At 40.3% G+C, this 25,927-nt stretch overlaps 2 protein-coding genes across 2 annotated transcripts in view; both read right to left on the reverse strand.

Annotated features, from left to right (window-relative positions):
• fbxl5 (F-box and leucine-rich repeat protein 5) overlaps positions 1-10,566 on the reverse strand; it is a 32,011-nt gene extending 21,445 nt beyond the window's left edge. The window contains exons 1-4 of the mRNA XM_056233287.1: positions 10,417-10,566; positions 5,138-5,353; positions 2,508-2,603; positions 1,662-1,860 (exon numbers count right to left, since the gene is read on the reverse strand). Of these exons, the coding sequence (XP_056089262.1) occupies positions 1,662-1,860; positions 2,508-2,603; positions 5,138-5,353; positions 10,417-10,500 (595 nt within the window). The 5' untranslated portion in view covers positions 10,501-10,566. The remainder of the gene's footprint in view (positions 1-1,661; positions 1,861-2,507; positions 2,604-5,137; positions 5,354-10,416) is intronic.
• A 1,604-nt stretch (positions 10,567-12,170) lies between these two features.
• Positions 12,171-25,927, reverse strand: part of syap1 (synapse associated protein 1) — a 21,650-nt gene continuing 7,893 nt past the window's right edge. The window contains exons 5-9 of the mRNA XM_056233312.1: positions 21,313-21,452; positions 20,221-20,360; positions 19,632-19,690; positions 15,688-15,814; positions 12,171-13,241 (exon numbers count right to left, since the gene is read on the reverse strand). Coding sequence (XP_056089287.1) covers positions 13,114-13,241; positions 15,688-15,814; positions 19,632-19,690; positions 20,221-20,360; positions 21,313-21,452 — 594 coding nt within the window. The 3' untranslated portion in view covers positions 12,171-13,113. The remainder of the gene's footprint in view (positions 13,242-15,687; positions 15,815-19,631; positions 19,691-20,220; positions 20,361-21,312; positions 21,453-25,927) is intronic.

The following is a 25,927-nucleotide window of genomic DNA, read 5'->3' on the forward strand; positions in this document are numbered from 1 at the left end:
CACTTTCAGAATGGAACAAAAGCCGAATCCAGAAGGCAATGCTCCAGAAAGGAATTCAGTGGACGTTTAATCCTCCAGCAGCCTCACATCATGGGGGAGTATGGGAGAGACTCATTCGAATGGTGAGGCAGATCTTATGCTCTATTTTACAACAACACACCCTCGATGATGAAGGACTACAAACACACTTTTGTGAGATTGAAGCAATTCTGAATAGTCTTCCCATTACCACATTGTCTGATGACCATCATGATCTGGAACCTTTGACACCAAATCACATTCTTCTGTTAAAGTCTAGCCCTGCATTGCCTCCTGGATTGTTTCAAAGTTCAGACGTATACAGCAGACGTCGGTGGAGGCAAGTACAATATTTGTCAGACCTGTTTTGGAAGAGATGGTCCCAAGAATACTTACCATTACTACAGGAACGACAGAAATGGTTTACTGCAAAAAGAGGATTGCAGAAAGGAGATATTGTGCTAGTCGTGGACAGTTCAGCACCTCGTGGATCGTGGCCTATTGGAAGAGTAACAGAAGTTTTTCCTGATTCCAAAGGACTCATAAGAACTGTTAAACTTAAGACAAAGACTGGATTCTTGGAAAGACCCATTACCAAACTTTGCCTGCTATTGGAAGATGCAGAAAATTAGATCTGAAGCATAGTAGTGATGACTGAATGATTAAAGAATGAGTATTCATTTTCTTGTATAGACTCATTTGGCTCCATTTACATTTAATGTATTGTAATTGTTGCTTAAACGCTCAATTAGGGGCCGGGTGTAGGAGCCATACTTACCACCTTATTTAATTTTGATAAATTTGTTAATTTAAATATCAGAATGTTGTTGTATTGTTAATTGTGTTTATTTCTCTGAGTGTGTGCCCTCTATAGGTGAGAGGGGAAAAGTTGTATAAAGGATAGGCCACCCCTGACAGGAAGGGGGCGCTGGTGCAAGAGCACACAGTCTTTTGACCGTGCACATGGAGCTAGGGTGGCATGGTGCAACAAACCTGCAAGCGGCCTAAAAGTTGTTTGTTTTGTTTTATGTTACAATGCATCTTTATTTTTGATTTAATAAACTTCAGTTATTTGTTTGGAACATCAACACGCCTCTCTGGATCTATTCATGGTACTTTGCACGCGTTAGAACCATAGCATCAGCATCTCCCACAGTGGACAAGAAACTTGTTTTCACCACTACACTGCGCACATATTTTAAAAAGCACATAACTATAGAATTCTGAATGCGCATGTGAACGCCATCAGCGTTAATCACAGGTTCGCGTTTAAAGTCTGATCATTTCGACGGAGGTGAATCAATCAAAGTTAACTTTAGCTGGAAGTAACATTATTCAAGAACCGCTATAACGCCAAAACAATCTGTTACCTTAAATTATATGTTTATCTCTGTAAAGCTGCTTTGAAACAATCCATTGTTAAAAGCGCTATATAAATTTAGCTGACTTGACTTGACTTAATCGTCAATATAATCGACTGATTACTTGAACAACAAAAGGCTATTGTTAATTTGTTAAATTATCTGAGTACTCGATTAATCATCAAAATGATCGACCGATTACTTGAACACCTAAATGCTATTATCACCTGATAAATTATCTGAGTACTCGATTAATCATCAAAATATTGATTCGTGACTCACCGTCTTCGGTCTTCTCGTGGTCGGAGTATTTGAAGGCCTTGTGCAGCTCCTCAGCTTGGCTCCAGAGGTTCAGGCCCTTCAGCACGTCGGCGGCGGCGGCGCTCCAGGACGGGTTATTGGAGTGTTGCAGCATCACCTGACGCTTGATGGCCTTCAGCTCCTCGTACGTGAAGTACTCCATCAGCATGGGCTGATACACCTGAGAACACGCACAACACATCAGACGGACACAGAGAGAGACCACACATCTGACGGGACGAATGCAAATTTAACGTTAAAATAATGCACTTTAAATTATGCATTATGGATCTGCAGGAATGCCATTGCAAGATTCAATTTTATATATTTAAAGTAGTGTCGACCGATATTGTTTTTTTGATGGCCGATATCTTAGAGAGCAGGATTTTTTGCTTAAAACAAGCTAAATTATCTGCCGATGGGGTGAGAAAAATAATATTGTTATTTCTGTTTGAATTAAGATTAGTTTTCTCACCCCATTGGCAGATAATTTTACTTTTTTAAGCATCAACTCACTTAATTTTGATGAATTCTCCCGGAAAACAGGACTTAATATCTTATGTCATTTTACTCATCTAGTAAATGCATCTTGATTTAAGAATTTTTACATATTTGGACTGGAAACAAGACAAAAATACTGAGTAAGAAAAGCATTTTTTGCAGTGTATGCATAAATATATATATATACAGTATATACATACATGTTGTGTGTGTATTTATATATACAAAATAATTATACACAGTACACACACATATATTATGTAAACACAAACTTTTATTTTGGATGCGATTAATCGTTGCCCAGCACTAGTTAAAAATGAGTCTCACCTCCTCTTCCTCTTTCATATGAGGAAGGAAGTCCTGAGTGAACGCCTCCAGCCTCTCCTTCAGCTGCTGCGCGTAATTCAGCTGCTCGTACTCGCTCTGAAACACAACATCACGGCGAAAACAACACGTTTGAGCATGAGAGTTCTTCCCTATATCAGTGTCAGTGTTTCTGAACTCCTGAAACGCCTCCATCTTGAGTTTCTTCCGGGAACACGTCACAATATTCCTCATTATAATAATTCATACGCAGAATAAAGGGGCGGGGCCTGGTTGAGTTAGTAAGTAGTGTGTTAAACTGGCGGTTATGGAAAGGGGCGGGACTTTCCCAAACACACTCGAAGCGCTCGACCAATCACAACACACCGATCCAGCCGACCAATCAGAGCACAGTGTGCTTTTCAGGAGGAGAGACAGGAAGTAAACAGAGCGTTACTGACAGACTGGGAAGAGAGGAGCCGCAACAATGGAGAATATGAGGAGAATAATCAACATTCAAGCAGGAAAACCTGTTCTAGTCGAGCCTGAAAACAAGAATTTGTGAAAGGGCGTAATAAGGCCTAATTAAAAAGGACTATTGATTTCTTAATGAGTCAGTTTGCTCAGCACACTTCACCTGAAACCCGACACCAGGCGTTTCCACTGCAGATCATTATGCTGTGTCACGATTACAAGACTAAAAAAGCCACAACAAACGAGTCTGTGCTGCGACTGAAATGTTCTTCTGTAACATGAAAGATGCTTAAAAGACCATTTCATTGTTGCTTTGTAACTGTTTTTCTTCATTGATTGTATGCATTTTCTGGTGTTTATATCAATATCTTCTCTACATGCACTTCATAAATATTCATAAATGTATGAATACATACTACACATACATTTGCATGCGGTTTTTGATATTTGTTGTTATGATTATACTGTTTTTTTATTAGTTTGATGCAGGGTTATTATTGTTAACTATAACTAAAACCATAAAAAACATTCATTACTTGAAATAAAATAAAACGTTAACTGAAATAAAAAATGTATTATTTATAATACATTTATTTTATTTAGTGTTTTTATTTAGTATTTTATTTACTTAATGTACTAAAATAAAATTGATAAAAACCACATAGAACTATTAAAAAATATATCAAAATCATGACTACAATTTTAACTAAAATTAAAATGAAACGGTATTAATAAAAATTATAATAGTATCTTAATGATACTAAAATAGGTTTGATGTAGTCATTTACATTTCTCATATATATTAATTGCACTGTAATATGAATTTGCATTTCCTTGCTTTTCATTGTATATATTTTATATTGTGCAAAAATAAGCTAACATGCGAGGTACGAACTAAAACAGTTCAATAACGCTGTAAAATCACAGATGAACTGTTGAATTGAATTAATCTCATAACTCAAGTTATTATAAACTCAAGATCTTCATTCTTTCCATTGTCCGGACAGGAACTCAGGATTTCCCAACGCCCTGTAAATAATCAAGTAGAAAATTCCCCAATATTTGGCAAGTTTGGACTGACACGTCAGAGTGGACCTTGTCTATTTTGAAGATAAAAACCTGTTTGGATGATTGAATAGAAGTTGTGTTAAAATACGTAAACAGAGAGTCATGTGACACACGTCACGGCTGCTGGTCGTTCGGTCTGACCGCGAGTGTCCATGACATCATCAGTAATTAGCAGTGTTTAGCGTCACAAGACGAGTGTGAACGTGTCAAACATCAGTGCGTTCAGTCTCGTGTGTGTTACGTGTGAAGCTGTAGTTCACCTAACGGCCTCTGGTGTCGCTATAACAACTACATAAAGCCTCTTTAACCCTCCGATGCTCTTCGTCATTTTTGAGCGAAAATTTTTACATTTTGTTTCATTTTTTACTTTATCGGAATGGTATGAAACTTGGTAAAGGTTTTTGCACTTGCTGTGTGAACACAAAAACATGGACGTGATTCCAACAGGTTAAATGGTCCTGAGAAAAATCGTCACACTTGTGTTTCTCGCGGTCAGAAATGACGCATTGGAAATGAATGGAGAGTTTCCTCTAGTGGAAGCGTGTGGTACTGCAGCCGAACACACTCTCACTGAACGCTCGTCTACTGAGATATCAGCCTCACATGTGGAGCACGACTTGTTTAGATTTATGGCTTTGATTTTCTTGCAAGTTTTAGAGTAAAACGTGATTTTGAACAAATATAATTTTACATTTTTACATGAAATTTTCATAACGATAAACGTAAAATTCTGTTTGTTTTTCAAGTTCACTTTTAAAAACTTTTTACACTTCAGCAGTAATCCGCCGAGTGTCGTCTATGAAAAGAGATCTGTCGCTCTAAAGCGTTCGAGATTTACCACAGTTTAAGTTTGGAAATGTAATTCTATGCTCAAAAAGTGAATAAATGGATTATAAATACAGTGTAAATATAATTTAGAGCCATAAAATCCCCTAAAAATACAAAATATTAAATAAAAAAACATTATCGAACTAAAATATAGTACATTAATTTCATTAAAAAAAAAAAAAAAAAATCGGTCATTTTTGACCGACACGCGAAGAGTGTGTAATTTCTGCTTCAGCAATCAAACCTAAGACCTATGACACACACACACACACACACACACACACCTTGACGCTGCGCAGCCCCTTCTCAAACAGCGACAGCATCTCGGAGAGCTTATTGTCGGCGTGGACATGATAGACCATCTGACTGCGTTCCTGCAGGAGCTCGATGATGCATTTGTTCTCGATCTGCTCGTGCATCTTGAACTCCTTAAAGGTGGCGAGGAGCGACTGCAGGAACGAGCGGAAATCCCTGTTGTTGGAGAAGTTGGTCTTGGAAAGCTGTGGGTGGAAAACACACGAAACATCAGGGACTGGAGAGTTACTGACGCACGAACGTAAACCAGATCTGCCCAGGAAAACTAAATCAGTTACATATGAAAGAGGCGGGTTAATACGGACTGATATATCGTAAACAAATATATATATTTTAACAAAGCCCCGAAAGGAACCGTGGAAGAAATATGGTATGGGAGGAAAGTATGAAAGTTCTGCGTTATCTCGCGAAAATTTTGCGTTTTGTCCCAAAAGATTTGTGTTCTCTCCCGAAAGTTCTGTGTTCTCTCCCGAAAGCTTTGCGTTCTCTCCCGAAAGCTTTGCGTTCTCTCCCCCCGAAAGTTTTGCGTTCTCTCCCGAAAGCTTTGCGTTCTCTCCCCCCGAAAGTTTTGCGTTCTCTCCCGAAAGCTTTGCGTTCTCTCCCCCCGAAAGTTCTGCGTTCTCTCCCGAAAGCTTTGCGTTCTCTCCCCCCGAAAGTTCTGCGTTCTCTCCCGAAAGCTTTGCGTTCTCTCCCCCCGAAAGTTCTGCGTTCTCTCCCGAAAGCTTTGCGTTCTCTCCCCCCGAAAGTTTTGCGTTCTCTCCCGAAAGTTCTGCGTTCTCTCCCGAAAGCTTTGCGTTCTCTCCCCCCGAAAGTTTTGCGTTCTCTCCCGAAAGCTTTGCGTTCTCTCCCCCCGAAAGTTTTGCGTTCTCTCCCGAAAGCTTTGCGTTCTCTCCCCCCGAAAGTTTTGCCTTCTCTCCCGAAAGCTTTGCGTTCTCTCCCCCCGAAAGTTCTGCGTTCTCTCCCGAAAGCTTTGCGTTCTCTCCCCCCGAAAGTTCTGCGTTCTCTCCCGAAAGCTTTGCGTTCTCTCCCCCCGAAAGTTTTGCCTTCTCTCCCGAAAGCTTTGCGTTCTCTCCCCCCGAAAGCTTTGCGTTCTCTCCCGAAAGCTTTGCGTTCTCTCCCCCCGAAAGTTCTGCGTTCTCTCCCGAAAGCTTTGCGTTCTCTCCCCCCGAAAGTTTTGCGTTCTCTCCCGAAAGTTTTGCGTTCTCTCCCCCCGAAAGTTTTGCCTTCTCTCCCGAAAGCTTTGCGTTCTCTCCCCCCGAAAGTTCTGCGTTCTCTCCCGAAAGCTTTGCGTTCTCTCCCCCCGAAAGTTTTGCGTTCTCTCCCGAAAGTTCTGCGTTCTCTCCCGAAAGCTTTGCGTTCTCTCCCCCCGAAAGTTTTGCGTTCTCTCCCGAAAGCTTTGCGTTCTCTCCCCCCGAAAGTTTTGCGTTCTCTCCCGAAAGCTTTGCGTTCTCTCCCCCCGAAAGTTCTGCGTTCTCTCCCGAAAGCTTTGCGTTCTCTCCCCCCGAAAGCTTTGCGTTCTCTCCCGAAAGTTTTGCGTTCTCTCCCCCCGAAAGTTTTGCGTTCTCTCCCGAAAGTTTTGCGTTCTCTCCCGAAAGTTTTGCGTTCTCTCCCGAAAGCTTTGCGTTCTCTCCCCCCGAAAGCTTTGCGTTCTCTCCCGAAAGCTTTGCGTTCTCTCCCCCCGAAAGCTTTGCGTTCTCTCCCGAAAGCTTTGCGTTCTCTCCCCCCGAAAGTTTTGCGTTCTCTCCCGAAAGCTTTGCGTTCTCTCCCCCCGAAAGCTTTGCGTTCTCTCCCGAAAGCTTTGCGTTCTCTCCCCCCGAAAGTTCTGCGTTCTCTCCCGAAAGCTTTGCGTTCTCTCTCCCCGAAAGTTCTGCGTTCTCTCCCCCCGAAAGCTTTGCGTTCTCTCCCGAAAGCTTTGCGTTCTCTCCCCCCGAAAGTTTTGCGTTCTCTCCCGAAAGCTTTGCGTTCTCTCCCCCCGAAAGCTTTGCGTTCTCTCCCGAAAGCTTTGCGTTCTCTCCCGAAAGCTTTGCGTTCTCTCCCCCCGAAAGTTCTGCGTTCTCTCCCCCCGAAAGCTTTGCGTTCTCTCCCGAAAGCTTTGCGTTCTCTCCCCCCGAAAGCTTTGCGTTCTCTCCCCCCGAAAGCTTTGCGTTCTCTCCCGAAAGCTTTGCGTTCTCTCCCCCCGAAAGTTTTGCGTTCTGTCCCGAAAGTTTTGCGTTCTCTCCCCCCGAAAGTTTTGCGTTCTGTCCCGAAAGTTTTGCGTTCTCTCCCCCCGAAAGTTTTGCGTTCTGTCCCGAAAGCTTTGCGTTCTCTCCCGAAAGCTTTGCGTTCTCTCCCCCCGAAAGCTTTGCGTTCTCTCCCCCCGAAAGCTTTGCGTTCTCTCCCCCCGAAAGCTTTGCGTTCTCTCCCGAAAGCTTTGCGTTCTCTCCCCCCGAAAGTTTTGCGTTCTGTCCCGAAAGTTTTGCGTTCTCTCCCCCCGAAAGTTTTGCGTTCTGTCCCGAAAGCTTTGCGTTCTCTCCCGAAAGCTTTGCGTTCTCTCCCCCCGAAAGCTTTGCGTTCTCTCCCCCCGAAAGCTTTGCGTTCTCTCCCCCCGAAAGCTTTGCGTTCTCTCCCGAAAGCTTTGCGTTCTCTCCCCCCGAAAGTTTTGCGTTCTGTCCCGAAAGTTTTGCGTTCTCTCCCCCCGAAAGTTTTGAGTTCTCTCCCGAAAGCTTTGCGTTCTCTCCCCCCGAAAGTTTTGCGTTCTGTCCCGAAAGTTTTGCGTCTCTCCCCCCGAAAGTTTTGCGTTCTGTCCCGAAAGTTTTGCGTTCTCTCCTGAAAGTTTTGCGTTCTCTCCCCCCGAAAGTTTTGCGTTCTCTCCCCCCGAAAGTTTTGCGTTCTCTCCCCCCGAAAGTTTTGCGTTCTGTCCCGAAAGTTTTGCGTTCTCTCCCCCCGAAAGCTTTGCGTTCTCTCCCGAAAGCTTTGCGTTCTCTCCCCCCGAAAGTTTTGCGTTCTCTCCCGAAAGCTTTGCGTTCTCTCCCCCCGAAAGCTTTGCGTTCTCTCCCGAAAGCTTTGCGTTCTCTCCCCCCGAAAGTTTTGCGTTCTGTCCCGAAAGTTTTGCGTTCTCTCCCCCCGAAAGTTTTGCGTTCTCTCCCGAAAGCTTTGCGTTCTCTCCCCCCGAAAGGTTGTCGTTCTGTCCCGAAAGTTTTGCGTTCTCTCCCCCCGAAAGTTTTGCGTTCTGTCCCGAAAGTTTTGCGTTCTCTCCTGAAAGTTTTGCGTTCTCTCCCCCCGAAAGTTTTGCGTTCTCTCCCCCCGAAAGTTTTGCGTTCTCTCCCCCCGAAAGTTTTGCGTTCTGTCCCGAAAGTTTTGCGTTCTCTCCTGAAAGTTTTGCGTTCTCTCCCGAAAGTTTTGCGTTCTCTCCCCCCGAAAGTTTTGCGTTCTGTCCCGAAAGTTTTGCGTTCTCTCCCCCCGAAAGTTTTGCGTTCTGTCCCGAAAGTTTTGCGTTCTCTCCCCCCGAAAGTTTTGCGTTCTCTCCCCCCGAAAGTTTTGCGTTCTGTCCCGAAAGTTCTGCGTTCTGTCCCGAAAGTTTTCCGTTCTCTCCCGAAAAGTTTTCCGTTCTCTCCCGAAAAGTTTTCCGTTCCCTCCCGAAAAGATTTCCGAGTCCCGAAAAGATTTCCGTTCTCTCCCGAAAAGATTTCCGTTCTCTCCCGAAAAGATTTCCGTTCTCTCCCGAAAAGTTTTGCGTTCTCTCCCGAAAAGTTTTGCGTTCTCAGTGATATAGAGATAATATGATACAGAGATTTAATGTAAGACTCAAATGGCATCAATAAATTGAACGGTTAATAAAATATTGGTCATAGACATTTCTAGATCAGAGGTTTTCAAACTGAGGTCCATGGATAAAAAGAAATAATTAAAATAAATAAGATCTAACTAACTAATAAAATAAATTGATTAAAATAAACAAATGATTAAAATTAATAAAAAATAAAAAAACGATTTAAATAAATAATATAGCAGTACAGTACAATAGTGAATTGGGAAAAAAGAATAATGTACCATTTAAAACTAAATATTTAACAAATAGTAATTTACGCATACTTATAACATGAAATTTTCCCAGTATAAATTACGTCTTAATACATATTAATATATAGCTGGCTTTTAAATTTTAGGATGGCGGTCCCTGGCACAAAGATGATCATATCCGAAAGATTGAAAACACTCGCTCTAGTCTAAACAACGGCATCAGCGTCGGCCATTATAGACTCAGAGCATTAGTGTTATATAACACTGGATGTGTGTCAAATGTTAAACGAGTTCAGATGAGTGTGTAGATGCACGAAACATTCTACTGACACAGCAAACACACACACACATTTGTGTCTTACATAAGCAGTGTGTGTGACTTACAAACATAGGCTGAACTGAAGCTACACACCCACTGAAACCATTAAAACCAACATAATCTCCATGCAAACCTGTTCAGATTAAAGTACAGTAATCAGACTGACTCAGACTAATAAACCATCTCACTGCACGGCACTTTAACACCTCAGATCTCAATTTCAGACGTTTATAAATGAATTTAAAGTCAAATACATTAATCAGCGAAGCATATTAAAGTGTGTTTTCAATCTAGAAATGATCTGACTATAGATCAGATACACTGAACGTGGTGTAATCCACATCTGTGTGGATGTTTAACACATATTACAAGGGTTAGGATGCGTTTAGAAGTTAATGCTGTGTTAGGAAATCACTATATAACACAGATCAAAAAAATAATTGTTTTTAATATACGTCACAACAACATTATCAGACGCAGCATATTTCCACATCTCACGTGGTGTCTGCGTGTTTATATTATTATTATTAGTAGTATTATTCAATACAAAATAGAGTGTGTTTACATATCTGAGATCAGATTGTGGATCAGACATTCACAGTAAATGCAACATCGGCTTATTATTGTGTTTATATTGCATTTAATAAAGTCTGTTTACGTACAGATCTGAGATCAGACACTCTCATACTCTGGCTATAAGCTCACATATGGTCAGAGTGGGTTAAAAACTTAACAACATATAGATAAAGATAGCGCCTCTGTGCTGATCTGCGATCAGATCGTTATCAGACGTGTATTATAAACTCTGTTCTCTGTCTATTAGCCGTTTGGCTAACACTAACGTTAGCTCTCCTCAAACAAACACATCCTCGGACCGCTTAAAACCACTTTAATTGGTGAAATGACCGATAAAACAGGTCAGACACGAACCTTCTCGCTGTAGAGCTCCACCAGCTGCTTCATGCGCCAGTGTGGCCCGGTAAAAACATCCACCTCGTCGGGGAAAGGAGCCATCGCGACTCCATCCGCGGCTCCGGGACTGAACACTGCGGGGGAGGCCAGATCCTCGCCGGGGAAACACTCCTCGAGTGACGACAAACCAGTCATTTCAGTATGAAAATAAGGTGCAGCTTTCCAAGAGAGCCTTATTTTATTAACAAAAAGCGTGAAATTTTACAATGTTTTCCACATTATCTCCAGCTTGTTTGTTTTTTTTGTTTGTTTCAAAGTCAAACTCTGAATACAACCTCCTCTCAGTCACAGTCACACCAAAGGCAGATTTGCTTCAAAAAGTTGAGGAAGGATCAATAATAAACCAAGGAAAACCTGATAATCTACTGAGGAGGAGGAATAGTTAGCTTTCCTAATTCTTTTGATAGTCCACAAGGCACCTGAACTGTTTATTATGTTGTAGGCTACTTGAAGTGTGTACTCGTGTAGGCTACTTTTGTGTTGTACTTGTTAATATAGATCTATACTTGATGATACCGATACTATCCTGAGTGTATAATAAAGGCTGGATGATCAACAGAAAAATAAAAATAAAAATAAAAAAAACCTCCTCGGAAAAAAATAACAAAATTAATAAAATAAAATAGGCATCGTGGCATAAGTGCACTGCACACATGTATTAATAAAGTGTTACATAAAATAAAAACTGCACAATGAAAAATAAAATCTACATTAATAAAATAACATAAAGTGAAATAAAACAATAATATATATTTTTAAGTAAAATAAACCATCCTCTAGGGAAAAAAAAAACGATTCACAGTGAAAAACAAAAATCTACGTTAACAAAATAAAAATTAAACAACAATGACATTAAAAAAAAATAAAATAAAATAAACCCTACTCTGGGAGCTTGTTTCCGACACAGAGTAAATAAAATAAAAACTTTTTATCTCGCAATTCTGACTTTATAACTCACAATAGTGGGTTTAAATCACAAAATTCTGGCTTTATAACTCACAATAGTGGGTTTAAATCACAAAATTCTGGCTTTATAACACCATTGCAACTTTATATTTAGCAATTCCGACTTTATTACTCGCAATTGCTCTTTTATATCACACGATTCTGAGGAAATAAAATCACTCAGAATTGCATGATATAACCTGGCAATTACCTTTTTTATTTTTTATTCTGTGGCGGAAGCAAGCTTCCATGAAAAACTAATAAAAAGGTTTCAGAAAAAAAATTCGTAATGCAATAAGAAAAGTCATTATGTATGTGCATACATTAATAGAGTGTTACACTACGAAACATTATTAGTAGCTAGTAGTGGCATGTGTTAACAACTTTAAACTGTATAATCAACAAAACTACGAACATAATAAAGACAAATCTTAGCGACTTTCCACAGAAATCATATACAGATGAGATAGGGTTTAATAAATGTGCCATTTCGAGAATTCAGAGGATCTTCAAACCAACATGGCAACCCAGATGACGTCATTACGTCTACGTGCTCAGTGACACGTTCAAGACAGACGTGTAAACACATGCGCACTATTTAAAAACTTATTAAAAACCGCATCAAATGTAATTTAATAACGTATATGTGTATATAGAACATGAACAAAACAACATTACATAAAAGCTAACACTATTTACAATGCTAAAAACTGCTTTTTTATATTGAACGAATGCGGTGCATTGATTACACAACAACAAACCAGATATTTTTAGAGACAAAGATTTTATTTACGGCAACAAAATCATGATATTCATCTGTTAAGTAATAAGACAAGGTGCAAGTTGAAAATACAAACAAACAAACACAAAGTTATACTAAAGCTCTCACCTTACAAACATATTGTAAATATTGTTTGATTAAACATGTAAGGAATTTGATCTCAAGAGAGAAACCAAACATTTTTTAACTTTACCAAATCCTGCCACATGATGACCAGAGTACAAATATCGAATAATCGACATTCAAAAACAAATAAGGAATGAGAAGCAGTCAAAAACAAGTCAGAGAAACCCGATATGTGCACTTATAGTGTTTGAGCATTGCAAAAATGTACTATTTATAGTATTTTTGACTTGTTTTCCAGTACAAATATCTAAATATTTTTAAACCAATATATATTCACTGGAAAAGCAAAATGACTTAAGATCTTAACTCTAGCTTTCTGAAAAATTAAGCAAAATGAAGTGAGTTTATTATTAAAACAGGAACAAAGTCAGAAAAATAAGATTATTTTTCTGACCCCCACAGACAGATTTTTGTTCATGTTTTAATCATAATTAAAAATCATAATTTTGCTTCTCCAGTAAATGTGTCGTGATGATATTTGTACACGATTAAAAAAAAAGAAATCTCCAGCTTTTTGAGTTTTGGTTTGTATTTACACCTCTGAAAGAAGGCCATTCATGGCAGAAATTAGTCAGGAAGAAAAGATAAATCAGCAAAACTACATCTGATTTACGTGTTCTCGCTAACTATGATCAGAGAGAGGAACCTTTTCTTAGTTACTGTGCATGTCGGCACCTCACCGAACGAATCCCTCGACTGCTAAAAATCACATTTCATTCGTGTTTATGATAAACGTTCTCATAGAACAATGAAACGGATTTCATTTGCTGTGTCCTCCACACCAGAGGGGGCGCTGTTGCGGTTTAGCTGTCGTCCTGCAGCATCTCCTCGATCTCACGGTCCCAGTTATCGTCTCGATTATCCGGGTCGACGACCACCTCGTATTCCTGAAGCTCCTGCTGCAGTTCCTTCTCCCAGTCGGCAGTCTCTTCTATCGGAGAAACAACACAACTCTTCGGTCAAAAACGGACGAAAAAATTTAACGTTTTTTAAATTTTAATTTTTTCTTCTTCATCGGAATGGGATGAAACTTGGTGACTTGTGTCGCATTAGCTATGTGAACACACAAAAAAATCACGGACATGATTCGGATTTGTTAAAGGGTCAAAAAAAAATAATCAAAATGGCCGACATACGAAATTAATGGGAAATACGAAAAAATACGAAAACTCAGAGAATCGTTTGGTGGTAAAAACTACAAATCAGCCACTGTGCACAGCAATGAAGGAGTGACGCTCTTAAACATCAAGAGTGAACTAGCGCAACTATGACACGGAGCAAGTTTGGCAAATGTGTGAAATAAAATCAATAATTCAGCCACAATGCAGTAAAGAAAATAAACAGCAAAGAAGAGGTTAAACAAGAGACAAACACACACACATAAACTGGTGTGGCTGTAACGATATGGTCAAATTGAGCCAAAAGACTCAAATAAGGTTAAAGACACCCACTCAAACACACACACACACACACACACACACACAAATAAACTGGTGTGGCTGTAACGAAGAGGTTGAAATCAGATCAAACCCAGATTGATTGAGCCGTGATGAAGCATACCTGTTCATTGTTGTTACATTTTTATTGAATTTTGATTTTTTTCTGTGTTCAGGTAGTAAAATTAATGCAAAAACTGACACTTCAAATCAACATTTCGAACAAAACTAAATCTAAACTAAATCTAAACCTAGACAAACAGTAGTCTAATAATAATCCAAATAAAAACTTAATAAAAGTAAGTAATTATGTCTAAAAACCACTAGAGAATGTTTAAGCCTCTTTATATATAGAGCTATACAGGCGACATCTAGTGGTTAAATCACTTTTATTTTATTTTATTTCTTACACCCACTGATCTGCCTTCAACAAATTGGATTTTAAATGCCTCGTCTCCATTTTAACATGGAATACTGCTTTAATTGAAAAAAATATAGTAGAAAACAAATTGTGTATTATTTTCAACACTTCTTACTCAGTGTTTCTGTCTTGTTTCCAGTCCAAATATCTAAATTCTTAAAGGAACACTCCGACTTTTTGGGACTTTAGCCTATTCACCTTATCCCCCAGAGTTAGATAAGTCCATACATACCTTTTTCATCTCCGTGCGTGCTGTAAGTCTGTTTGACGCACCCACCGCTAGCCTAGCTTAGCACAAATACTGGATGTAAATGGTTGCAGCTAGCACACTAATCCAAATAAGTGACAAAATAGCGCAAACATTTTCCTTTTACATGTTGTGATTTGTATAGTCACAGAGTGTACAAAAAACTACGTCACATGAGACACAGACATATTTTAACCGTATAAATACTGGGAACTATATTCTCTGAAGGCGAAGCACTGCTACTTGGGCGGAGTGATAACCGCAGCACCTGAGACGTACCGTACCCAAACTCTGAACGAACTCTCTGCTCCTCACCACGGCGCGTCTCAGGTGCTGCGGTTATCACTCCGCCCAAGTAGCAGTGCTTCGCCTTCAGAGAATATAGTTCCCAGTATTTATACGGTTAAAATATGTCTGTGTCTCATGTGACGTAGTTTTTTGTACACTCTGTGACTATACAAATCACAACATGTAAAAGGAAAATGTTTGCGCTATTTTGTCACTTATTTGGATTAGTATGCTAGCTGCAACCATTTACATCCAGTATTTGTGCTAAGCTAGGCTAGCGGTGGGTGCGTCAAACAGACTTACAGCACGCACGGAGATGAAAAAGGTATGTATGGACTTATCTAACTCTGGGGGATAAGGTGAATAGGCTAAAGTCCCAAAAAGTCGGAGTGTTCCTTTAAATCAAGATGCATTCACTAGATGAGTAAAATGATGTAAGATATTATGTCCTGTTTTCTGGAGGAATTAATCAAAATTAAGTGAGTTGATGCTTAAAAAAAGCAAAATTATCTGCCAATGGGGTGAGAAAAATAATCTTGATTCAAACAGAAACATTATTTTTCTCACTCCATTGGCAGATAATTTTGCTTTTTTTAAGCATCAACTCACTTAATTTTGATTAATTTCTCCAGAAAACAGGACATAATATCTTATATCATTTTACTCATCTAGTGAATGCATCTTTATTTAAGAGTTTTTAGATATTTGGACTGGAAACAAGACAAAAATACTGAGTAAGAAAAGCATTTTTTTGCAGTGAATGGTGGAAAATAACTCATAAAATTGTATAAATATTGCATAGTATCATAAAATCCCCCCAAAATTCGAAATAATACGAAATAACAAAGAAACATTGGTTTTTCCTTAAAAAAAGAAAAAGAAAAACCAAAGTAGCATGTCAAGGCTTGGGTCAGTTTGGACCAGGAAAGAGCGGAGCGCGAGACACACACACACACACACACACAGTGGCTGCTTTAGCTCTCACCGTCCTTCTTGTCCAGCACCAGCTGCTCCATCTCTTTCCTCAGGTCCTCCTGGTTAATGTCGCAGGCGTCAAACGCGTCGCTCACGAACTCGGACACGCCGGGGCTGGTGGAGATGTCTTCCTCCTCCTGGAAGCAGAGCGGGAACAGACGCTTTCACACAGAGAGACTTTGACTACGGCTCAGATATAGTAGAGAGTCAGACTTCAGATAGACATCTAAATCACACCGTAGCACAAAGCACTGAAGACTCGGACTATCTTACGTAGGACTACACTGCAATGCATTCTGGGTAAAATAAGACCCTTTTAAAAACAATAAACATGGCGGATCGAGTAAGCGGTGCGCATTCAACCGCTCAGTGCAGTTTAAAATATGTGTGTGTTGGAGGAGTGTAACAGTCACAAGGACATTTTACTTGGGAAATTTAGCGGAGAATGTAGAAACAAGAAGAAATGTTTCATTTGGACAAAGATTGCTCAACAGTTACCAGCGTTAATCCGGCCGCTGAGCGGAGCGTTACAGACGTACTGAAAAGACACAAAAACATGGTACACGTTAGGGCTGTCACTTTTGTAAAAAATCCTGTTCATTGAATCGATTTTCCATGTCTAAAGACGTTTCCATTTTCAACACCAAATACAGGCAAATCCACGGACACCTAACAGGCGTTAGGACGAGCGTAAAGAGGCGCTTGAGACGCACAAGTCAGCAATATTCCTGATGATTTACTGGCGTGAAGTTTCAGCACAATGACAAACAGGAGCGACACATTCAGGGATTGAGATTAACACTAGGGTACAAATGAGCTTTGGCGGGAAACGCTGTCGAATCACGAGCCAATCTGGCGTTTCTGTGTTCACTCACTTTGCTGGGGAAGTTCGTGTAAGACAAATCTGTGCGGATTTAGCGCAAATACGCAACTCGTGATCCTCGTGATAGATTAATACAGCGTATTGCAGAATCTGCGCATTTCTGGCTTATTTGAACACACACACACGTCACTACGCAACACATAACGGCGCGCTTGTTAATATAGCGAATATTAAAGTAACACCAGGGAACTTTTGCTCTCGGGGTGGGGTCCCCCTACAGTTGGGAAACAGTATTGTCCTCTAGACCTCTACTACTGTCGTCAACTCTACATGCACGTGCAATTGTTGACAACCACGATAGCCCTGAACACTGTAGGAGGAGGTCACATGCAGGCGTTCTGCTTGCGTCGCGTGTGAAATGTCTTCATCCCAGGTACAGTGGCATATATTACAGCATGTCATATGAATATAATTTCATGGGTTTTATTTTTTTCTAACGACAAATGATCACGTTTACAAGCCAGCGTCATTATAGTAGCCTAGTCTATTTGTTACCGTTTTACTGGATCTATATGATACTTCAATGCAATGTTTGAGTGGTTGATAATAACCATATATCATCAATATTATAATATCAAGCTACCATAAATGAATCTGCAAATTTTACAAATCGATTTGCATTATAGCTTGAGGCAAGACCAGTGATGGGAATAACGGCGTTATAAATAACGCCGTTACTAACGGCATTACTTTTTCCAGTAACGAGTAATCTAACTGATTACTCTTCTCATCTTAATAACGCCGTTCCCGTTACTGCCAAAAAATGCGGCGCGTTACTATAACTGATGAAGCTGGGGTTTTTTTTTCATCAGACCAACTAGATCTCTGAGCGAGAGGCAAATACTTTTTTTACTGTTCTTCCTTGGTTAGTGGGCAGAGCACGAGACAAGCGCATAAATGCTGACGATTGGCTGAGTTAGAGTAAAATGTCATTGTAAGCCAATCAGAGGTAGAGTTGGGCGGGTGTTCGAAAGCACGCATAGTAGTAGGCATTCGGCACTTTTGACTCAGCTCACTGAAAAGAGCCGGCTCTTTTGGCTCACAAACGGCTCTTTAAATGACTTTGACTATAATATATTTTTTTTTTACATAATTATTTAATTTCTATAGGCTAAATTTGTAAAAATAGAGTCGGCTCTTCAGATATGCGAGCCAGCTCCCGACGTTCACCTAAAAGAGCCGGCTCTTAGAGTCGCCTCATTCGCGAATCGCGAACGACCCATCAAAAGCTCATTCGCGAACGAGTCGATCCATCATCACTAACGGCTAACGCTCATGAATTGCGAACGACCCATCATAACGCGTAGTCGGACAGGACAGGACACACAATGAACAACACAAGCAAGCCAGTCAGTCAACGAGAGACAGGTATGGCGACGAGCTTAACAAGCTTAATTTAATTTTGCCCAGTTGTGGCCTGTTGAGGGGCAATAAATATCAAAAGTTCCAAAACATCTATTGTGTTATTTGCATTGATCCACTATATAAACATAATATCTACATGGCATTTGATTGGAGGCTAGTCTCACTTTGTCCCACAGCAACATTTTTTTTTTTTAGATGTGTGTAGGCCTACAATGTTTCATGTTTCTGTTAATAAATGTATTGTATTAAGTGTCCATTTCATTATAATATTCAGATTTATCATAAATAATTGAACATGCACATGTATCATGTTCCGAAGTTCCGTTAAAGAGGGGTAGAGGTGGGGTCACATTTGAGCATTTAAAATTTAATTTTACTTGAAAGTAACGCAATAGTTACTTTCTTAAGTAACTAGTTACTTTTAAAATTTGTAACTGAGTAACTAATTTAGTTACTTTTTGGAAGTAGTAACTAGTAACTGTAACTAATTACTTTTTAAAAGTAACTTGCCCAACACTGGGCAAGACAAATAAACAAATATCACAGACATGTTAGGTATCCTAAAATATGATTTTGTACATCTTATATATTTACTTATTTACCAAACTTGTGCACGCCGTTTAGACACAGGCTTTCATTTGATTTTTGATTTTTTTTTTTTGCCAAGTCCGCATCGGTCGGGCACCCCTCCTCCTCCTTCAGCTCACGCCAGCGAGAAAATGCTGGCCCAATGTTGATCCTCGTTCTGCCTTTAACGCGATCACTTTCTCTTTTTCTCTTTTTGCTTTGCTCCGATAAAACCTTTGCTTTCTTGTTTTTCTGTGCTGCTTCGGCCATGATTATAACATTTGGCTCGCACGTCCGATTTTAAGGTGGGGGTGGAAGTGACGTATATGCCGTAAAGCAGTCGAATTTTGTAGTTCTCTTTGTTCGCCGGTTACTACCCGAAACCCGAAGTTTAAAAGTACGATTAAAAACGCTACAGACCCCGTCAGGCTATGGCAGACGTGTCATTCAACCTATTGTACGTCGATGTACCATCACAAGAGACTTGGAAATATATTATGAAGGTTGAAAAGTTACCTAGTGCTGCTTTAAAAAGCATTTGGTGAACAGAAAAGACAGTGTTATTTTCCTACATCCTACATGTTCTGTGTGCTGTATTGATCTGTCCACATTTTTGGTAAAAAAAAAAGAAAAAAAAAGGCTGTTACAATCGATTCCCTGTTTTTGTTTTCGCTACTTGTGTTGGTTGGTCCGATCGATTTTCGAACGTAAAGTGACAGCCCTAGTACAGGTAAGTTACTGCGGTCCCTAAAAACCCGTTCCCTTCTCATATCTCTTCATAACGTCGTCAGCAAACCACGAATTATGAGCCATTTTCCCTTCTTCCGGCTGTTTGTAGTGTAACTGATTGTTGCTGCTGGTTGCCATGGTAACAGAGTCTGCGTTCACAATGTTTGTAGTGTAACTGATTGTTGCTGCTGGTTGCCACGGTAACAGAGTCTCAGACCTGAGTGTCTAATGTTTTTGGTCTAAATTAAGTCAGTCTTTATTTTTGTGAAACTCGCATTAGACTAGTCTATGAGCACATTTTAGACTTGTCTAACACTATAGAGCGGATAGCTGTGTGAAGCTGGCCCCAGAGATGAGGACACACACACGTGTCAGTATAGAGCACATCTGGGGGGGGGGGGGGGGCGTACCTCGGCGGGCTTGGGTTTGGCGCTGATGGCGACAGGAGGAGTTTTCGGTCTGATGGTCTCTGTGAAGCAGGAAAACAAACGTTTATCTCCTCAATGAATGTGCATTCAGTTGCTGATGTTAAAAAGCGATGGGAGGAAGACACACACACACTGCAAAAAGTGCTTTATTACTCAGTGTTTCTGTCTTGTTTCCAGTCCAAATATGTAAAGATGCATTTACTAGATGAGTAAAATGATATAAGATATTAAGTCCTGTTTTCTGGTGGAATTAATCAAAATTAAGTGAGTTGATGCTTAAAACAAGCTAAATTATCTGCCAATGGGGTGAGAAAAATAATCATAATTCAAACAGGAACATTATTTTTCTCACTCCATCGGCAGATAATTTTGCTTGTTTTAAGCATCAACTCACTTAATTTTGATTAATTCCCCCAGAAAACAGGACATAATATCTTATCATTTTACTCATCTAGTAAATGCATCTTGATTTAAGAGTTTTTACATATTTGGACTGGAAACGAGACAAAAACACTGAGTAATAAAGCACTTTTTGCAGTGTGTGTGTGTGTGTGTGTGTTGCTTTAATCACCCGAGAGAGTTTGGTCGAGGGGAGCGCTTGAGTTCTTCTCCTCCGCCTGTTGCTGAGCCGCGAGAGCCGTGAGCTGAGCCGACTGCTTTATCAGAGACACACGGTAGAAGTAATTCCTCCAGAACACGTCCTCCTTCACCCTGAAACACACACACACACACACACACTTAGAAATCAGCTCAGAGACAGAAAACAAGGAGTTAATCCTCCTAATGCATGGGGAAATGTGCTAAATTTGAGGTGATATGTTCACTTTTTCATAAAAGCATTAAACTGAATAATGGAGTCATCGCAAAAACGCCTCGTGGCGGCCATTTTACTTTCCACCATTACCAAATTATGCATTTTGTTTCATATCTCCTGAATCAAACATGCTAACACAGAAACGATGATGTCTACCCCTATGTTTTGATGGTCAAGGATTACAATGACACCATAAACTGTACATGTGAACCGAGTTTCATGCTTTTATGAAAAAGGGAACAATTTTCACATATCACCTGGACTATTAAGACTGTCAAAATACACATCAGTTATGCATTTCAGATTTTTTAGACAGGAAAAATAACGATTTAAATCAAAGAGTTACCGTTCACAGTCCGTGTCTGCGGCTTTACACGTGAAATTATGCTGTTTTTTGTTCATCTATTAGTTGTAATCTATCACGGGCGCACCAGACACACGTCAGCGGCGGCACTGAACGCGGATCCACAACAGAACCGGAACACAATACAATGCTGAATAAAGGCCTAGTTTTTGTTATTTTTGGACCAAAATGTATTTTCGATGCTTCAACACACTCTAACTAACCCACTGATGTCACATGGACTACTTTGATGATGTCTTTATCTCCTTTCTGGACAAGGACAGTATACCGTACACACATTTACAATGGAGGGACAGAAAGCTCTCGGACTAAATCTAAAATATCTTAAACTGTGTTCCTGAAGATGAATGGAGGTCTGACGGCTTGGAGCGACACGAGGGAGAGTCATTAATGACATCATTTTCATATGAGTCGTAAGTCTGGCTTATTCACAGGTGTGTTTCCCCGTGCGCACTGTCATGCGTTAGGAAGGAGACGGATCTCACTGTTTGGGGACGAGGTCGAAGCGCATCCGGTTGAGCAGCTCGTCCTCCTGCAGCATCACGAGGGCGACCGGGAACATCTGATCGAAGTCGAAGTGAAACTGCACTCCAGCCGGAGGATCACGCAAGAAGTTCCTCTTGTCCTGAACCGAGATTAACAAAATACAAATCAAGAAAATCCTGGGTTATTATGATATACCTATGTCATGTAATATTTTGGTAATATGCAAGGAAACATCGTGACAAGAGAAGACCGATACCGGTTTAAAATCCTGTTAGCAACTTGTAAAAAGGCCATTATAAAAAGATGGTACAAAGCGAACCCACGAATGGCTGAAACTAGTGTCTGAAATAAGTGGAAAGGAATGATTGACTGAGTTCAAGGGGATCAATGTGCAAACACATCTCAGGACGAGGTCTGAAGCATTGATGTTTCATTCAATAAATTGTAATGTTAAGGCAATCCAGATTGTTCTTGTAGTTTTGTTTGATTATATACAGGTGAAACTCGAAAAACTATAATATCGTGCAAAAGTTCATTTATTTCAGAAATTCAACTTAAAAGGTGAAACTAATATATTATATAGACTCATTACATGCAAAGTGAGATATTTCAAGCCTTTATTTGTTATAATTGTGATGATTATGGCTTACAGCTTATGAAAACCTTTTCACAATATTCTAATTTTGAATTTGGGGTTTTCATAAGCTGTACGCCATAATCATCACAATTATAACAAATAAAGGCTTGAAATATCTCACTTTGCATGTATGTAAATATATTTAAAAATTATATATATATAATATTATCTTATTCATATATTTTATATATAAATACTACATATGACAAATTGTTATATATATATATAGTATATTGTTATTTTTAGAATATATTATTTTATTTATATATTTTATTTATTAATATTCCTTATATGAAAGTAATAATTATCAATGAGTACAATTAATGTATTAAAAGAATATATATTTTCTTTTTTATATATATATATAGATAGATATTTATTACTTTATTCATATATTTATTTTATAAAAAATACTAGAGTTATAAATTGTTTTATGTGTATGTATGTGTGTGTGTATATATATAAAGGTGAAACTAATATATTATATAGACTCATTACATGCAAAGTGAGATATTTCAAGCCTTTATTTGTTTTAATGCTGAGGATTATGGCTTACAGCTTATGAAAACCCCAAATTCAAAATTAGAATATTGTGAAAAGGTTTTCATAAAAAGCCATAATCATCAAAACTATAACAAATAAAGGCTTGAAATATCTCACTTTGCATGTAATGAGTCTATATAATATATTAGTTTCACCTTTTAAGTTGAATTACTGAAATAAATGAACTTTTGCACCATATTCTCGTTTTTCGAGTTTCACCTGTATGTCTTTTGTATTTATGTGATAAAACTATATATATATATATACACTCACCGGCCACTTTATTAGGTACACCTGTCCAACTGCTCGTTAACACTTAATTTCTAAGCAGCCAATCACATGGCGGCAACTCAGTGCATTTAGGCATGTAGACATGGTCAAGACAATCTCCTGCAGTTCAAACCGAGCATCAGTATGGGGAAGAAAGGTGATTTGAGTGACTTTGAACGTGGCATGATTGTTGGTGCCAGAAGGGCTGGTCTGAGTATTTCAGAAACTGCTAATTACTGGGATTTTCACGCACAACCATCTCTAGGGTTTACAGAGAATGGTCCGAAAAAGAAAAAACATCCAGTGAGCGGCAGTTCTGTGGGCGGAAATGCCTTGTTGATGCCAGAGGTCAGAGGAGAATGGCCAGACTGGTTCGAGCTGATAGAAGGGCAACAGTGACTGAAATAACCACTCGTTACAACCGAGGTATGCAGCAAAGCATTTGTGAAGCCACAACACGCACAACCTTGAGGCGGATGGGCTACAACAGCAGAAGACTCCACCGGGTACCACTCATCTCCACTACAAATAGGAAAAAGAGGCTACAATTTGCAAGAGCTCACCAAAATTGAACAGTTGAAGACTGGAAAAATGTTGCCTGGTCTGATGAGTCTCGATTTCTGTTGAGACATTCAGATGTTAGAGTCAGAATTTGGCGTAAACAGAATGAGAACATGGAACCATCATGCCTTGTTACCACTGTGCAGGCTGGTGGTGGTGGTGTAATGGTGTGGGGGATGTTTTCCTGGCACACTTTAGGCCCCTTAGTGCCAATTGGGCATCGTTTAAATGCCACGGCCTACCTGAGCATTGTTTCTGACCATGTCCATCCCTTTATGGCCACCATGTACCCATCCTCTGATGGCTACTTCCACCATGTCACAAAGCTCTAATCATTTCAAATTGGTTTCTTGAACATGACAATGAGTTCACTGTACTAAAATGGCCTCCACAGTCACCAGATCTCAACCCAATAGAGCATCTTTGGGATGTGGTGGAACGGGAGATTCGCATCATGGATGTGCAGCCGACAAATCTGCGGCAACTGTGTGATGCCATCATGTCAATATGGACCAAACTCCCTGAGGAATGCTTCCAGCACCTTGTTGAATCTATGCCACGAAGAATTGAGGCAGTTCTGAAGGCAAAAGGGGGTCCAACCCGTTACTAGCATGGGGTACCTAATAAAGTGGCCGGTGAGTGTATACATACCGGTAAAAAAAAATACAATTCAATCATGCTGTCCAAGGCCGTCGCCAGAACATATAGAATGGGGGGGCACACTTTTTATGATCTACAAAACAGACAGTCACAAAAACAATAACATCCCCTATTTAGTCTAATATAACTGAAATAGACCAAATTCTATATTTAAACAACACCATGAGGATATGCGCTTCCCCTTTAAAAACATTTAGGCTATAGGCCCTATGCAGGATTTGACATGGCAGAAAGCTCGCAAAGAGAGCCTATTTTATTATCTTTAAAAAGCGGTTATACAACTCCATCGCGATCTCACAAAGTTTAGGCTATCAGTAAAGCTGATACACAATAATGCCTTATTTACATAGCCTAACTGCTTATTATAACGAGAGGATTTGCACGCGCGTAGATCTAATCCACTCACTGCTCAAAACACCGGAGTTCAGCCAATATTCTTTTATTACGGAGAAAACTGATCCTAGACCAGCATTTATGGACAGCTTTTCCCTCTAATGCTACGTTCACACCGGACGCGAATAGCGCGTCAGGCGCGAGTGATTTCAATGTTAAGTCAATGCAAAGACGCGTTACGCGCGTAAAAAATTCCTGCGGCGCGAATGAAGCCCCGTTCACACTACACGCGACCAATCGACGCGATACCATTCATTTCAATGGTGAGCGGGCGACTTCCGGCGACACGCGCGACAGCGACCGTTGGCGACTAGATGGGGCGTGTCTAGCGACGCGACAAAGTTGAGAAATTTTTAACTTTATGCAAATGAAGAGCGATTTTCGCGAGCGACAACCAATAGGAGTGGAGCGCACGTGATCCTTCTCCTCAGCCCCTGGGCCTGCAGTGATGGATGGCAAGAAAGCTGATTCGCTGTCTTTTGGATGTCATACTAGTCAACCAGTAGTGGGAACGCCCACTAGCGACCTCATCGCCAGCGGCTGGCGACTTGCAGAGACAAAGTCGCGTGTAGTGTGAACGGGGCTTGAGGCGTAGAGCGCGGGGCGGTAGACGCGAATACGCCTCATTCGCGCGTTACGCGTTTTGTGCATTCACGCGTTTGACGCGAATTCGCGTCTGCCGCCCGAGTCGAAAAATTTGAACTTCTGCGTCAATTCGCGCCGCGTTAACCAATCAGGAGCCTAGCTGCTTGCTGCTGTCACGTGGTGAAGTATCTGGATGCTTCAATAAATTATTTTGTAATTTGACGGTGGTTCTAATGTAGTTCTAATGCACAACAAAGCAAATATTTTATCACATAAAACTTGATTTCAATATAGGCCTATGAGACATATTCATTTTGTATTGAATGCTATTTATTCCATATCTAGATTAGGCCTATATGAAATATTATTATAATGTAAAGACAACTAACATTCGTGTCTGGACAGTGATGTGTGAGAGAGAAAAAAATCACAGGACAGATTAATCACTTTTGGAGGCTGGCTCCATTTATCATCAAAACAAAAATAAATGACAGATTAGGTGGATGAGGGCGAGGGTGATCCTCGCTCCGATGCGGGACAACAGGTCATCAAGCTGGGCGCGGGACAGGCCGAAGTAGCTACCGCTGACAGCGGCCGTCATCCAGGCGCAGCTCCTGGAGCGAGCAAATGGTGAAACTCGCCACACTGGGTTCGCCTTTGAAGGGTCTGGTGGACACAAATACGGCGACGATGACCCCTACGCCGCCGTTCTGCTCTCGTATTCAGAATATATGCTATTCAGAGCAAATACAGAGCGGTGACTCTCTCGATGAATGCTCGATCAACATAAAAAAATAGATGGCCGCCAACGGGTTTCGATTCAGACGCGCGTAAATTTCGCTTCAAAGTTTTGTTTTTTACGCGCGTCAATTTCGCTCTTGACGCGCGAATGGATTCAAAGTGGTCAAGCGTATAACTAGACGCGGTAGGCGCGAATTTGACGCCCTATTCGCGTCCGGTGTGAA

Source organism: Rhinichthys klamathensis, unplaced genomic scaffold (genome assembly GCF_029890125.1).
Source record: "Rhinichthys klamathensis goyatoka isolate OS25496 unplaced genomic scaffold, OSU_Roscu_1.1 h1tg000366l_1, whole genome shotgun sequence".
Classification (NCBI taxonomy): Eukaryota; Metazoa; Chordata; class Actinopteri; order Cypriniformes; family Leuciscidae; genus Rhinichthys; species Rhinichthys klamathensis.